The sequence below is a fragment of the Poecilia formosa genome, unplaced genomic scaffold (genome assembly GCF_000485575.1).
Source record: "Poecilia formosa unplaced genomic scaffold, Poecilia_formosa-5.1.2 Scaffold6, whole genome shotgun sequence".
NCBI classification, from domain to species: domain Eukaryota; kingdom Metazoa; phylum Chordata; class Actinopteri; order Cyprinodontiformes; family Poeciliidae; genus Poecilia; species Poecilia formosa.
This window is the reverse complement of record NW_006799945.1, coordinates 2,764,272-2,778,608: the sequence shown is the minus strand read 5'-3', so window position 1 is coordinate 2,778,608 and position 14,337 is coordinate 2,764,272. Positions and strand designations below refer to the sequence as shown.

Here is a 14,337-nt window from a genome sequence, read left to right as displayed (position 1 = left end):
ACACCTGAAAAACAAGACACAAGATAGGTTGGGTTGTTTATTATAATGTTGGCAATGAAACATAATGTTCTCTGAGTCACATTGTAAATATGTTGGCTGTTGTTCTGTCTTTGTCACACGTACGGCATATGCCAAATAAACCAAAGGTGTTTTAATGATTTAACCCTTGTGCGTGCAAGGACTGAGGCAAACGTGGAGGACTGTGGCAAATGATACACATTTACGAGTGTGGGGTCAGTTGGACCCCATTTGTAAACACAAGGGTTAAGAAGGAAATCATAAATTTTATGCCTCCACACATAAAACTCTGGAGAATAGCCCGTCACAGTCTGGTTTCCATAAAAATGGAAAAACAATGTCACGACGAAACAAAACAGGAAAACAGTCTGAGCCGGTGATGTTGGGCACATTACAGAAGACTTGTCACTCATTGAAGTGCGTCCAGCTGGAAATGATAACAACATTCACTCTAACAAAAGTTGTTTTCTTTGGTCACTGCTGGTTTATATATGGTCAACAGAGATGCATTATGTCACATAAAAGCATTGCTCAATAGGTAGAACAAAAAGACACAGGGCTGATTTATTGTCAGTGGATCAAAAGGGCCCTTTGTGTTTGGGTTTAACTATTTGTCTACTTTCCCCCATTGTTTATTGACATCATACCTTTGGGGATCAGGGCAGCTTTATCTATGCAAAAGTAAGGGTTATAATTGCAATTATTTCCAAGCACCGGAATGAGAGGAATGGCGATAACACATGAACTCTCCAATATAACTTTTACGGTTTTATAATGGCAAATTCCAGAACTTCGTCCATAATCTCTAAAGATATAATTAGTGTCTTCTTCAGCTCCCACCTTTCCTCAACGTAGCAATTAACCGATTTGTGAAACCTTCTTGTTTACCTTGACCGGAGGTCAGTGAGAAAAGCAGACTTTATAAAAACAAGGGCACAAACTCAAAACTGTGTTTCTTAACACTAACCTCACAGTCTTATGATGCTGAAATCCACCACAGCCTGAGTAACAAACACATGATCTCAAGCAACACTGTAGGGCCTAATTTCATTATTTTTCTGGTCACGTCTTTTAGTGCAGTAGTGATTCTTTGGCAAAATGCATGTTGTGCTTTAATTTAACCTGATTGTTTGTTGCATGAAATGATGAAGCTAATTTTGTAAGGATGCTTTACAAAATCTTCATATCCCTTAAGCTTTTCAGCATTTTTTCACATTATAAATTCAAGATTCAAATGCTTTTGAGAACATATTGTATAACAAAGCAACTGAAAGTATAGACTAATTGTGAAGAGAGAAGAAAATAGTAAAAGAGAAATTGAAAAAAATGTGTTTTATATTTAAATTCCCCGCCCCCCCTTTATTTTGATACACCCAATTAAAATCTAGTCATTTTCCAAGTAATCCTACTTATAAACAGAGTCCATTCTCGTGATGTTTCTTTTCACATGGTGATAGCATCATGCTTTGGGGAAGCTTTAACAGGAACAACAAAGTTGGTCAGAAATGATGGTAACCTGGATGGCACAAGAATCCAGGAAAAAAAAAAAAAACTTGCTAGAGGCAGCAAAAGAATTGAATGAACAATAATAGGATGGCTTAGATCAGTGGTCTCCAAATTTTTTATACCCACAAAATAATAGTGACAGACATTTGTGACTGTCTATTGGTTCAGCAGACAATTATTATTGCAGAGTAAATTAATTAATTAAAATCTCAGAAATCAACACTTTATGACCCCAAGTAGGTTTCTTATCCCAACTTTGTGAACCACTCACTTAGAACAAAGCATATTTGCATGTTTAGAATGGTCCATTCAAAGTCCAGGAATCTGTAGCAAGACTTAGCAATTTATGTTCACAAAGAAAACTTTCACCATCCAGCATGACAACAACCCTAAAGATATGGCCAGATGGCTTAGATCAGGGGTCACCAACTCCAGTCCTCAAGGGCTACCATCCTGCAACTTTTAGATTCACCTCTGCTCCAAAATGTCTGAATTCCCTCAACAGCATTCATTCCTCTGTGCAATAGGTTGGAAATGAGCAGTTTATTTGATCCAGGTGTGTTTGAGCAGAGACGCATCTAAAAGTTACAGGATGGTAGTGCTCGAGGACTGGAGCATATTTCTGAAAAAGAATGGCCCAGTCAAAGTCCAGACATAAAGTCAGTTGATAATCTTTGAAGATTAATATTTGAAAATACCCTCCATCCAGTATGAGCAGAGCTACATTCCAAAGAAGATGAAGGGAGATAAATTTCAGATAGCAAATTGATAAAACATAACTTTGCTTCAGTTATGCAATTACGTGCTAATGTAGGTCAAGTAGATAAAATCCAAATCAGATACAACAGACTTTGAAATAACTAAGAAAAATTTAAAAAACGAAAACAAAATCCAACCCACGCCCCTAAAAAGTATGAATACTTTCCATGGGACTGTAAATGTAGAATATAGAGCAAATGTCAGGTTTTGAGTGAGATCAAAGTAGTGTCACTCACATACGACGAGCTGAACTTTCTGGTGCAAGTTATCTACATTGCAAATTAATTTTTAACTTTAGAAATGCTCTTTGATGAATCTCATTTACTGCGTAAATGAAACGGCGCCCCCTGGCGCATATTACGGTAACAACAATTGAATTGTTACTATCTTGCTGCTTTAGGTCAATTTTGATATGAACAAATTACTATTATTTATTTGTTTATTTTATTATTTATTTATTTATTTGTTTGTTTATTTTTACAAAAAAATAAACACAAGGGTTTGATTTTATACCTAGTCTTACATACATAATGTAACCGAACGTAAACCATATCTTTTGTAGGAATATTTTCAGTTTAGGTCTAAAAGGAGTTAACAGAGCTTGTTTATTAAATTTTAAATAGGAGAAACTCCTTTAAATCTGATAAAGATTTAATATTATTGCTACTCTTATTGAACAGGGCAAGTTAATTTGGTTTGGAATGTTTGTAATTTTGTAATGGGGTCAGACAGAGTTGAGTGTTATCCTGTGGTCTCTATATCTATGATTCTGCCCCCTTCCACTGATGAGTCATGACTTGCAGAAATTATTTACTGGTATCCAGTATAACATTCTGTTATATATCCTTTAAGGGAGTGTTGTTATGATTTCTACAATTAAGGAGGCTCAGACACTACATTTTTGGTCAGCACAGTGAGGTCCTTGCAAAAGTGTTCACGCCCATCTTGTTTTTTCTTTTTTGACACGTTGCAACCACAAACATCTGTGTATTTTATTGGAACTATGTGTGGTATACCAACTCAGAAGAGTATGTTTGTTTTGTGAGAGGATACAACATTTTCTTATTTTCTATTAAGAATCAGTCAAGTGGGTGGAATGCATTTGCAAGATTTGTCTTTCACTGCAAAATCAGCTGGAAATATTTGGGGTATATCTCTACTTTGCACTTTTAGAGACTGAAAAGTGCAGCTCAGTCTTGGATGGAGAACATATTGTTCTTGCAACCGATTCTCAGTTGGATTTGTTTTTTTCTCAGTTCTGACTGAAACATGATTTGATCTAAACCATCTTGCAGTATTCCTAGTCAATATGCTACTGAAAGACAATCCACTGCCCCAGTCTAGTCTTTTGCAGTCACTAAACAGATTTTCTTTCAGGATTTGTCTTCCCATCACTTCTGGTCACCTTCCTTGTCTCTGCTGAAGAAAACCACATCCACAGCTTCATGCTGCTACAAATATGGTAGCGTGATGGCGAGAAGGATGTGGAGTTTCAGTTTTCACAAAAGGGCAGATTTATGTCTAAAATTTGTTCTCTCACCAGATTCTCCCACCTGAGCTGTGGATCTGCATAGTTAACATGTAACTCGAGGGAGCTCTTCTGCTCTCCAACTCCAAGAAGATTTGTAGTTGTGCCTTGTTTTTGTCCATTTTTGGGTGACAAAATGAAGACCGCTCTGTGTTTTGTCAAAAATCTTTGTTGTATTGTTTTATAGCCTAACTCTGCATCAAACTTCTCTGCAACTCTGTCTCAATGACCGGTTTTTTCTAGTTGTCATGATGCTGGTTGTCACTAATGATCGCTGACATTGGTACAATACTGACACCAAGTGGCATGGAGTGTGGATGGGGTTACTAACTTACTTTCTCTTAATTAATGTATTCTTCTTAAGGTACAAACAAAAGGTGTAATAAATTAAATGTAACAGCATTTGTCTGCTGTCTGTCTTATTGTTTAATGGGACTTTGGTTATCCAAATCACTGAACACTGTATTCTTCAAAAATATCAACATTTCTAAATAAAACACACAACCCCAAGCAAAGGTTTTAAATAAAAAAGTATATATATTAAAAGAAATAAACGTTTTGTCTTCACAATATTTACTGTTGATGTATTAGCACAATTTGTTCTTTAAATCGTGATTTAACCTTAATTGGCTATATAGCAAATACTTCATCATTCAAACTTAACATCCTAAGCAATCAATCAAACAATATTTTACTAAAAGCACAATTGGAAGCTGAATCAATCATAGCATAATGTTCCACCATAACAGTTTCAGGAGATGGTTGAGGAATGAAGTGACTGGATCATGTGCTTTCTTAACTTATGTATTGTGTTGCTCTCCTGATCCATGATGTCTGATCTTACCGTTCGTCTTATATTTATCCCTACTGACGCTGTTCGGCAGGGATGTGCGTCTCCCTACTCGCGTCTGTATGTTTGCAAGCGTTTTCATAGATTTAAAATGACGCGGATTGTGAAAGCAGCAAAGTGTGTGGTTAATATTTCATATGTTTTATTTTGTTTATTATTGTTACCTTTAGTTTTGACGTTTTACGGCAACTATGACAACCCTAAATCATTCGTACTATACGATTATATTTTTGTACAATAGTGTAAATGTTGGCTACAGACTTTTTTTGTTTTTTAACTGTACCACTTGAGGGCGACTTTCACTTCCTCTTTATATCTTGTCATTTCTGCTTTTCTAAAACACCGATCCTGGATCAGGTTTTAAATTTCCGCTTCAGTTTTTTTTTTTAATAATGAGTGTTCGCAGGAAAACGTGGGACAAGCAAGCTGATCCAGGTTCAGTCTGATGGGGAAAGCCTTCTTTGAGGGAAGAAGCGGACATACAAAAATGCTGGCACTTAAGCGCCTGAAGCTTTGACGGGCATCCCTCTCGACCAATCAGAAATGCCGAATACTGCTAATTTCCGCTCAGGAAGGCGGGCCTTAGGAGTGGGCGTGAAAGACACGAAAGGAAGAGGAGGTCAAATGAGATGGTAGAGTTTGGAAAGCGTGAGTCTGTCATAAGGAGAGATAACCAGGTTTATAGAGGTCTGGTGTGATCATATAGTTTATGTTGCACATTTTTATGTTTCAGTTCGAATATAAGAGTGGCGTCAGAGGGGTTTGGGTTCCTTTGTTTGCGGCGAAATAGTTAGTATGAAAGCCTGCTAGCTAATGCTAACGATACATGTAGCGTGTTCACACAGGGGTTGACAGCAAGAGTTGCTACCAGAGTGAAGTTATGACTACTGCTAACTAAAACCCTGCTTCTTTATACACACAGGGGTAATCTATGGTGGTTCTTTTTGGAACGTCCGGCTTGTTTAAAAAGTTAGCTTGGTAACGTTGCTGCTGCGCTGTCCTGCCATTGGCATTTATCTCTGGGACCTTGTACACGGTCACAGCTGTCAGTCATGTTTCACTCCGTGCCCCGACGTCCCATCTGCGAGATCGGAGTCAATACAATGCGGCTCCAGAGCAGCAGGTCTCTCGGGTGTACAGTGGAGGAAGGCATGGAGAAACTCCAGAGGTTCCCAAGGCTGGGCAGGAACTTGGGCCTGCTGCTCTCCTGGCTCCAGAGAGCAGGTGTGGGCTCCAACAGGGCCTCGGGTCAGAAGAAAAAGAAGGGACTGCTGTCCATATTTGCTGACCACTGTGGCTTTGTGACCGGTCAAAGGCTCCGGCGGGCCTGCCAAGTGGGCGAGCTTTACTCCAACCTGTACTCCGAGCGAACCAGGTGGACCCTGGTTGGCAACATTTGGCGCAGATTTCAGAGCAATCACGCCCCCACTGGGAAGCTTGTGGCGGCTTTGGCTGGGGTCTTCTTGTGGGAGAGTGAGAAGATACAAGATGAGGAGATCCGCAGGTGAGAACTCCTTGCACCTCACCCATGGACAGCTGGGATGGAGAGACATTATCCTATTTTAGGGAACTAAAACAGTCACTCCGACAAATAAATTGCCCTCTCGTTGCAAAATCTTGTAGCTAGAGACATTAGTTTCAATGCATTTCTATGTTTATTCCCAGAGTATGATTACCTTCAGTAAAAAAAAATAAAAATAGCATGGTATTTACATAATTGTAAAATAATTTGTAGCATGGCCATCTTATTTTTATTCATAAGAAAAAAGGCGCCGATTTGCTACAGAGATAGTTTAACATATTATTTGAGGTCATTTGTACCCTTTGAGATTTCAATTGGAGATATAAAGGGCATTATAAATAAAATGATTAATAATATGTTTATATATTTCTCAATTCTAACACATTTAAGTGAAATGGCAAGTATGTTGCATAGACTACTGTAGTTTCAACTGTTGTGCTGAATATTTTGCTCTTTTGAGATTAACACAAGTAACACAAGCTGATAGTAACTCCTTAACTTGCCGGACATAATATAAAAGTGTTGTCCTCACTGATCAAGGTCTCCAATTGCAAAGGAGACCTTTGAAGCAATATTTTGGAGGCTATTATATTTCAGGTTCTTGCATTCATGCTGTTGTTGCCAACAAAATTGGCCTCTGGATGGACTTTTGCTGTCCACAGCTGATATAAATCAGCTAAGGGCAGCATTTACCGCAAGATGGTAACACTCGCAGTAATCTATGAAACTTTATGCAGCTATAAGAAACTAGCTAATCTAGCGTGTTCTCTGGCATTTTATTTTCAGGACTGTAGCAACTGTTTGACAAAAAATTTGTTCTAATTCTGTATTTATTATAACCTTAATATACATTGACACCTGTTACTGGCCCATGCCTACATGTAACCAATTGGTAACTGCAACCTGCACTGAGTTGGATTGATTTCCCCGTGAGCTATCGTGTGAGCTCTGACTTGTGTGCTAATCCTGTTTTGACACTGGCGTTTCTTTAAAGATGTGGACTCGAGCTGGAAGCCATGGAAGCTGTGAAAAAGCTATGCACGACATCTAGCAACAAGGCCGCGTACCAGGAAAGTGGCTGGGAAGTTGTGGTGGACAAGAAGGATATCAAAGTGTGGAAGAGGCAAATTTCCGACACCCAGCTCTATGAATACAGAGGTCAGCGTGGTTGCTATCTGACACCCAAGTTTCTGATGGGCACGTAGGACAACAATCTGAGTTGGCATTTTTGTTCTTGTTTTTTCCTGCAGTGTTGGGTTCCTACAACGATGTCACACCAAGACAGTTCTTCAATGTACAGGTAAAGTCTCATTAATCTCATTATGTTCCACTTAGTCTGTCACATTTAGAAGAGCAGTCGACTGGAACTACTAATTGGAAGCTCATAGAAAAAAGATGGGCTTGGAAAAATGTTTTGCAAGTCATAGGAATTTCCAAAAGTGCTTTTTACGCTGTTTGGTATTTAAGTGACGATAACCCCACAGCTCTTTCAAAAATACAAAAAGCAGCTTTACTCTTTGCTTCCCTTTTGTGTTAAGAATAATCTGTATTCAGTAAAGGTAACACTTGGCTGTATTTTACAAGTTTTAAGTGTTTTAGATTTGTTAGCTGTAGCTCATTTTAGTCCAGATGCCAATAAATCTATATAATATTCCTTTATGACACTGTTGAATAAAATGTCAACTTCCACTTCTGCTGTTTCAATAATTGTTGATTATTAAAATAAAGTCCAGCCAAGATAATGTTTTGTACTGAAATGTCCTCAGAGTTTTAAAAGCCTAAAATTTGGAACAAAAATGTTTAGCACTACCTCAGGGCGGTACGCTCTCATCCACTGGTGGGTTTGTGTCGTACTGGAAGCACGGAAGTCTGAATTATTTATTTTTTTTCTTATAGCAATGCGTAAGCAGCATCTAACGGAATTACGCTTTACATTACCTGACTGATTCGCGTAGATGTAAACACACTTAATTAGCATTTTCTTTCTCGCAACATCTTTTAAAAATTTGCTCAAAATTTGTATCACAAGGTTATTGTAAACCATAAATGCTTGTTCTGTATTTACTGACACTTTCCCCCTTTCCCTCAGTTGGACACTGAGTACAGGAAGAAGTGGGATTCGTTGGTCATCAAGCTTGAAGTGGTTGACAGGGACGCCAACACGGGCTCCGAAGTTGTGCACTGGGCGACACACTTTCCAGTAAGTTTTGCTGCTTATCCTCCACACAATGTTTTATGTATTAGAAACAAAAAAAATGACCACAATTTTTCAGTTTTAGAAACAAATGTGTCTTTATTGTTCCTTCACAGTACCCGTTGTATTCAAGAGACTATGTTTATGTGCGGCGGTATGACGTTGACGTGGAAAATAACATGATGGTCTTGGTATCCAGGTGGGGCTCATAAATATTTGCATCCAATTGTAAACTTGATTGGTGTTTCGTACATTTACAGACACAAACAAACCGAATGATGTGTGTATCTCGTAACTTGGTGTGTGTTGTTGTTTTGTGTAGAGCCGTGCAGCATCCTAGAGTCCCAGAGACTCAAGAATTTGTGAGGGTCCAGTCATACCAGTCAAAGATGGTCATTCGTCCTCATAAGTCCTTTGATGAGGTTTGTAATCAGTTTTGAATTATTCAGTTATTTTAAGTTTATAAAAAATGTGTTTTTAAAGTTTTGTATTGATTTCGCATTTTCCTTCACAGAATGGTTTTGATTACTTGCTGACCTACAGTGATGATCCACAGACCGTCTTTCCTCGTTACTGTGTGAGCTGGATGGTGTCAAGTGGTGAGCTCTTTTTTTACTGCCCTAAACTTACAGTTTATGCTTTTAACTCTTGTTAGCTGTATATAAACATTCAGTTAAAATAAATTTAATATACCCATTTCAGACACGGAGCTGAAATAACCACCTTCACTGTCTTGAAAAGTAGATTTTAGGGGTTTCAAAGATGGATTATTTAGCAAATGTTTCTAGACTCTTCTCTGCTCTGTTAGTCTTTATTCAGACTGATCATACCCAACAGTGCAGTATAGCAAAGTTGCACTATTAATCTTATTTTACTGCTAAAAATAATATGCAGTGACAATTAATCTAACCTAATTAAGGTTATAACAAAGTGAGTTCATAATGTTGTGATCTTGACGTAACTAAATTGGTATTGTGCCAAAAACCTGACTGGGAACTCATAATTTTGTCAGCTGTAAGCTGTAATCAACAACATAAAAACTGACATCATGTAGATAATTGTTACATGACAAAACAAGGTTAACCTGAAATCCCATTTCAGGATGCTGAACTATAATCAAACTGTTACTAAACCATCTTGAGATTTAGTTTTTCTCAAAACATTGAGATTAGGGAAATGTTTTCTTAACAAAATATGACTTGGGCATTTCTTTGCAGATAATAATGTTATGAAAACTTAGTATAATACTGTTCTCCCATTAGACAAACAAGCACAGGATCTGTTTGGCGCGGGAAAAGTTTGAAAACTTACCTTGGAAATTCTTGAAAAGTGTGCAAACCCTGTTTACAGTGTTGTATCCTCAACACTTGGCCGTCGCTCCGGTGATTAAAAATGGATTTGTGCCAGTTTTAAAACTTTCAATGCTTTAAAAACACTGACGCTAAACCTCAAAAGTTTTATACCTATATCAGAAGCTGAATAATATTTAAAAAAAAATTGGGGGAAATCCTGGAATTTTGAAATTGCAACTTTATAGGAACCCTGTCCATGTTTATTATCTATGTTGGAGAGTTGTGTGTGTTTTTTTTGAGTTAGTTGCATATTTATCATATGTTCCTGAGTAAAATTGCTGGTGAACTCCCTGCCAGGTATGCCAGACTTTCTAGAGAAGCTCCATACTGCCGCCTTGCGGGCCAAGAACTTGGAGGTCGGGATTCACGACTACACCGGCGTCATCAAATCCAGGAAATCCAGCGAGTCCAGCCGTCAGCCGAGCCAGGAGCGCCTAGGTGCTGAAAACACACACACTGGTGGTCCCGGTCACATCTACGCTTGAGATGGAAGTCGTCCAGGAGTCAACTCTGGCATGTTTTAATTTGCACTCGAGTCTGTTTGAAGTCCTCCAATGAAACCTTTAGGGTACTGCTACAAAAGAACCCCTTAACTGTCACCCCAAACACACCCACATGCAAGTCAGCGGGGCCATAAGGACACCGGTGTCCTCATGACAGTTAAGGGGTTTGTAGTCCAACCTGCAGACACATGTAGATGCCGTTATACTGTTTGTGAATGAGGCAGCCAGAATATGACGGATGGCATTACAAGGTGCCATCCATGACGGTGGCACAGTTTTCGTATTCAGCCACTGCCGTGTGTCTCTCATCATGGTTTGGCAGTGGCGTGTCTTCTGTAACTATAAGATCCAGCCAGCTTTCCTGTTTGTGAAGAGGCTTTTGCCAAAGCACTGTTTCTCTCTCTCTTCTTTTTTCAAAGCTCCATGGAAAGTCATGTGGTTTGTCTTGACTTTGATACAGGGAGGTGAATATGACTGAATCCTGGTGGACTTTATCACTGAAATGCAAGGCCTTGACCCAATGAACCCACTGCCTGATGAAGAACTGTGGCCGCTGTGAGAAACGCTTCACAAGAGGTTCCTGCATTTCATGGATGAGGAGGTTGTAGTTTTTTTGCTGCACAATAGGGTCATTTTACAGGATAAGAGGTTAAATGTAAAAAAAAAAAAAAAAAAAGATTTTTTTTTTTTTTACATTTGAAGAAGATAAACAGGAGTTTGTAGTCATCTCAGTGTTCAAAGCTGCCAGCCTTCTGAAGATATTGCAGTCTTTCAGCAGTAGAGGCATAGTGTCTTACAAAAACCGCATAAATCCTCATTAGAAAAGGTACTAAAGTGGTCGTAGTGAAGAGGTTGCACAAAAACACACAAAGCAGTGCCCTGCGTAGACCGTGCCACATGACAATTTGTCTGGATGTATATTTAAGTTCTCGTTTTGAATCTGGTTTTTTGCATTTCTCTGTTTAGTTTGTTTTCACTCTGTTTTACGTGGTTTTCTCCTTTACTGTAGGTCTGGCACATTTATCGTTTTTATGTGCAAAAAGCTTCACAATACCTAACCCGAGTTTCAATTATACATTTTCTTTTTTTATGCAGGTTCTACTGAAACGTCATAGTGTTCTCCATCGATGTTTAAAATGAGCTGTATGCAGGGTCTCTAATGAATGTACAAAGTGAACCACATGCTGTGGACTGAAACCTTGCCTAATTAAACTGTTTACAGCTTGTTAAACTGGCACCGACATGGTGTTTAACAAAGCCCTCCATGTTCTACTAAATTGTTATGTTCACAATTTGTAGTTGATGCATCTGAGTGAATCTCTTGTTTCAGTGTAATTCAGTCTGCTTCTTTTTTTGTGACAAAGTCTGATCCTGAATTTGTTTAATTTACTTCAGTGGTGAAGCATGTCCTGCTTTTTAAATAAACTTAGTAGTGTAAGGTAAGAGAAATTTGATGTATTGAAATTTAAATGTTTGTTTCAGATTCAGTCTGTCGTAATCAAACTGAAATGTGAAAATCTCAACTCAATAAAACATGTTTGCTACTGTTCAATGTGTGCATAGATTTTTAAGGCTTTCCCTCAACCTGTGCAATCTTTCTCGCTGTTCTTTTTGGCCCTTTATTGCAAAAAAAAGTTGTTTAATTTGACCTCATTAAGTAAATGAGGAGCAGTTCATGTTAACTATTTTCATTTATAATCAAATAGTTTTGATAAATAAAATGAAATAACCTGAATTTGGAGTCTAACCAGATCGTCTAAACGTCTTTGTCTGTCTCACCATCTTCAGCTTGAGAACAGCTCTGATATATCATCCTGCCAGAGAAAAGGACAATCCGCATTGTCTCTGTTAAACCAATGTAGTCCAGTCTAATGGGATAAGGTATAAACCTCGTACTCCAGTCTGGGTGAAAGGTCGGAGAGAAGCTGCAGAGACGCCTCGTGGTTTTACTGAAAGCACTGCTGAATCGATCAGCTGCTGAAAAATACCGTCAGTCATGCTACAAAACTTTTCGTACATTATACTAATTTTAATGTATCTATTTAGTTTGGCTATTAAGCCAACAACATTGGTTAATGTCAAGTTGTAACATTGGTTACATTTTCATCACCTTTACTACGACAATGTAGAAAAAAAATTCTGAGCATTTTAATTTACATAAGTATTTTCTTTTGATTAACACTTTTCCAAAATACAAATTCAGTTAAAATAATCTCAGGTATTTAAAAAAAATCTCATAACTGTAAAACTAATGCAGATTATACATCATTCTGGACCATAATTTTTAATCTAAACACCACACACACGCACACACGCGCATTTTATGGAGTTTCTTCAGTAGCAGAAGGCATATTTGGGCTTGGATAATGTACTATGCATTAAATAAGACTGTTACAAATAATATATATTTAGATATATTAAATACATATTTTGATGTGGAATGAATTTTATGCAATAACATAACAAAGGATAGTATATTTATAGGTAGTGCAACCTTTATAACCATAATACATTTTGGCTTATTTCTTTCTCCTTTTTGAATAGATTTTTTTTTTCATTCATTGCTTTGCTGTATAATTTCAAATTATGAAGTCTGACAGACATGATTTGGCCTTCAAGATTTTACTTAATATTTGTAGTTTGATTTTTATGCTTGACAACATTTTTGTTTTATATGCTTTAAATAAGGATTTCATTCATGGAGCACTCAGAGAAATCATTTTGGCGATGGGAGCAGCTCAGGTCCTCATTCATTGTTCGTAGCAATTTTGCTTCACCCATAGATACATAACTCTTCCATCTCTATCCTACATTAATTTCTTCCTTTTTTGTACATATTACCAAAGCAGAAAAAAGGGTGCATTAACATTTAGGAGAATACTTTATCATTTTCTCATAGCTACTGTTCTGTACATTATAAATGCAAAGTAAATGTTAATTCTGAATTATGCACTGGTGGCTTATACATGAAAATAAGGCGATCTTGTATTCGTCTGTGTGTGTCCTGTTTTCTGGATCTCTAAAACTGCTGCAGTTTTATTGATTTTCTTGTCTTTATTTTGATGAAGACATTTTGACAAGTCAAACAACAAACAAAATCACTGCAGTAATGATTTCATTAACCAATGGTAGCAGGTAGTTATAACCCAGTGTGATGGGTTACTAATGCTTGTCAGTAATTGTTGAAATGTTCTCAATATGACCTTCAGAATAAGGAAAAGAAAAAGAATAACAAGACAGAAAATATAGCCGGGGAGTTATAGTTTAAAAAACTACATGAAATTTTGATGATTGAAGTTATTTCTATTCATGTAAATATTGATGGTAAACCTGTGAAACACTTTCATGTTACATATTTATTGCAAAGTAATTCTCCATTAAGAAGTTCACCATTAATAGTGCAAGGGTGGTCATTCATGGTGAGTTTTAAACTAGAAAAAATGTATTTGTGGTTCTTATTCAAGACAAAATTAAAAAAAGAAATAGGCAAAATATGAATCGATTACAATAGGAGACACAAGGAAATGAGGAGTCTGGTTTTCACAAGTGAAATTTATTGATGCAGTGTAACAGTTCTGGTCAGACAACAACGACTGAATTTAAATAAGTAGCTGAGCTCTGGATAGAACAGAGTAATTTCAACATTAATCCAGGTATATAAACTCATCCTGAACACTTGTTTTTCAGTCCTTGTGCAGCAGTGGTTTGATTTACACGTCTGTGATGCATCTGCAGTCCTGACAGGCGGAAGATCGTTTTAATGTATGACCTCTAGAGACTGAAATTATTGGACGGAGTTAAAAGCCACCGAGCACTTACTGTAATTGATCGTTTCTATGAATGGGACATATTTTGACCACCCGGCTTGTAGATAATGACAGCTTTATCTGTATGAATAATTTGAACTGAATGACCCCTGTCATACCACATCCCCCGCCCCCAACCTCCATCCAGTTTATTCAACAACAAAAAAAATTAACACACACAGAGCATTTAGTTTCAATTTATTAGTCATAGTTCTGAATTTTAATGTGCAGCATGAAGTAAAATAAGACATGTTGATTAAAACCAAACTCAGAAAAAAAAATTTTATTCAGTGGTTTGC

The 14,337-nt window shown here is 37.5% G+C and overlaps 1 protein-coding gene and 1 long non-coding RNA gene across 5 annotated transcripts; both read left to right on the top strand.

The window, feature by feature from the left end:
• The first annotated feature begins 3,338 nt into the window (after positions 1 to 3,338).
• Positions 3,339 to 4,124, top strand: LOC107838103 (uncharacterized). Its single transcript, XR_001664167.1, has 3 exons — positions 3,339 to 3,431; positions 3,661 to 3,745; positions 3,827 to 4,124. It is a non-coding gene; the product is annotated as an uncharacterized LOC107838103 (long non-coding RNA).
• Positions 4,125 to 5,208: 1,084 nt separating this feature from the next.
• On the top strand, positions 5,209 to 10,930 carry stard7 (StAR related lipid transfer domain containing 7). 4 transcript variants are annotated; one of them, XM_007567130.2, is made up of 9 exons: positions 5,209 to 5,309; positions 5,584 to 6,165; positions 7,178 to 7,341; positions 7,434 to 7,483; positions 8,273 to 8,383; positions 8,494 to 8,576; positions 8,700 to 8,799; positions 8,892 to 8,976; positions 10,027 to 10,930. In XM_007567130.2, the coding sequence occupies exons 2-9, from the start codon at positions 5,714 to 5,716 to the stop codon at positions 10,212 to 10,214; spliced, it is 1,233 nt and encodes a 410-aa protein (XP_007567192.1). In that variant the 5' UTR covers positions 5,209 to 5,309; positions 5,584 to 5,713; the 3' UTR covers positions 10,215 to 10,930. The 4 variants fall into 4 exon arrangements, with proteins under 4 accessions (XP_007567192.1, XP_007567220.1, XP_007567181.1 ...); XM_007567158.2 differs by having other exon boundaries at positions 5,245 to 6,165; positions 10,027 to 10,167; positions 10,693 to 10,930; XM_016679384.1 differs by having other exon boundaries at positions 5,258 to 5,293.
• The last annotated feature ends 3,407 nt before the right edge of the window (positions 10,931 to 14,337 follow it).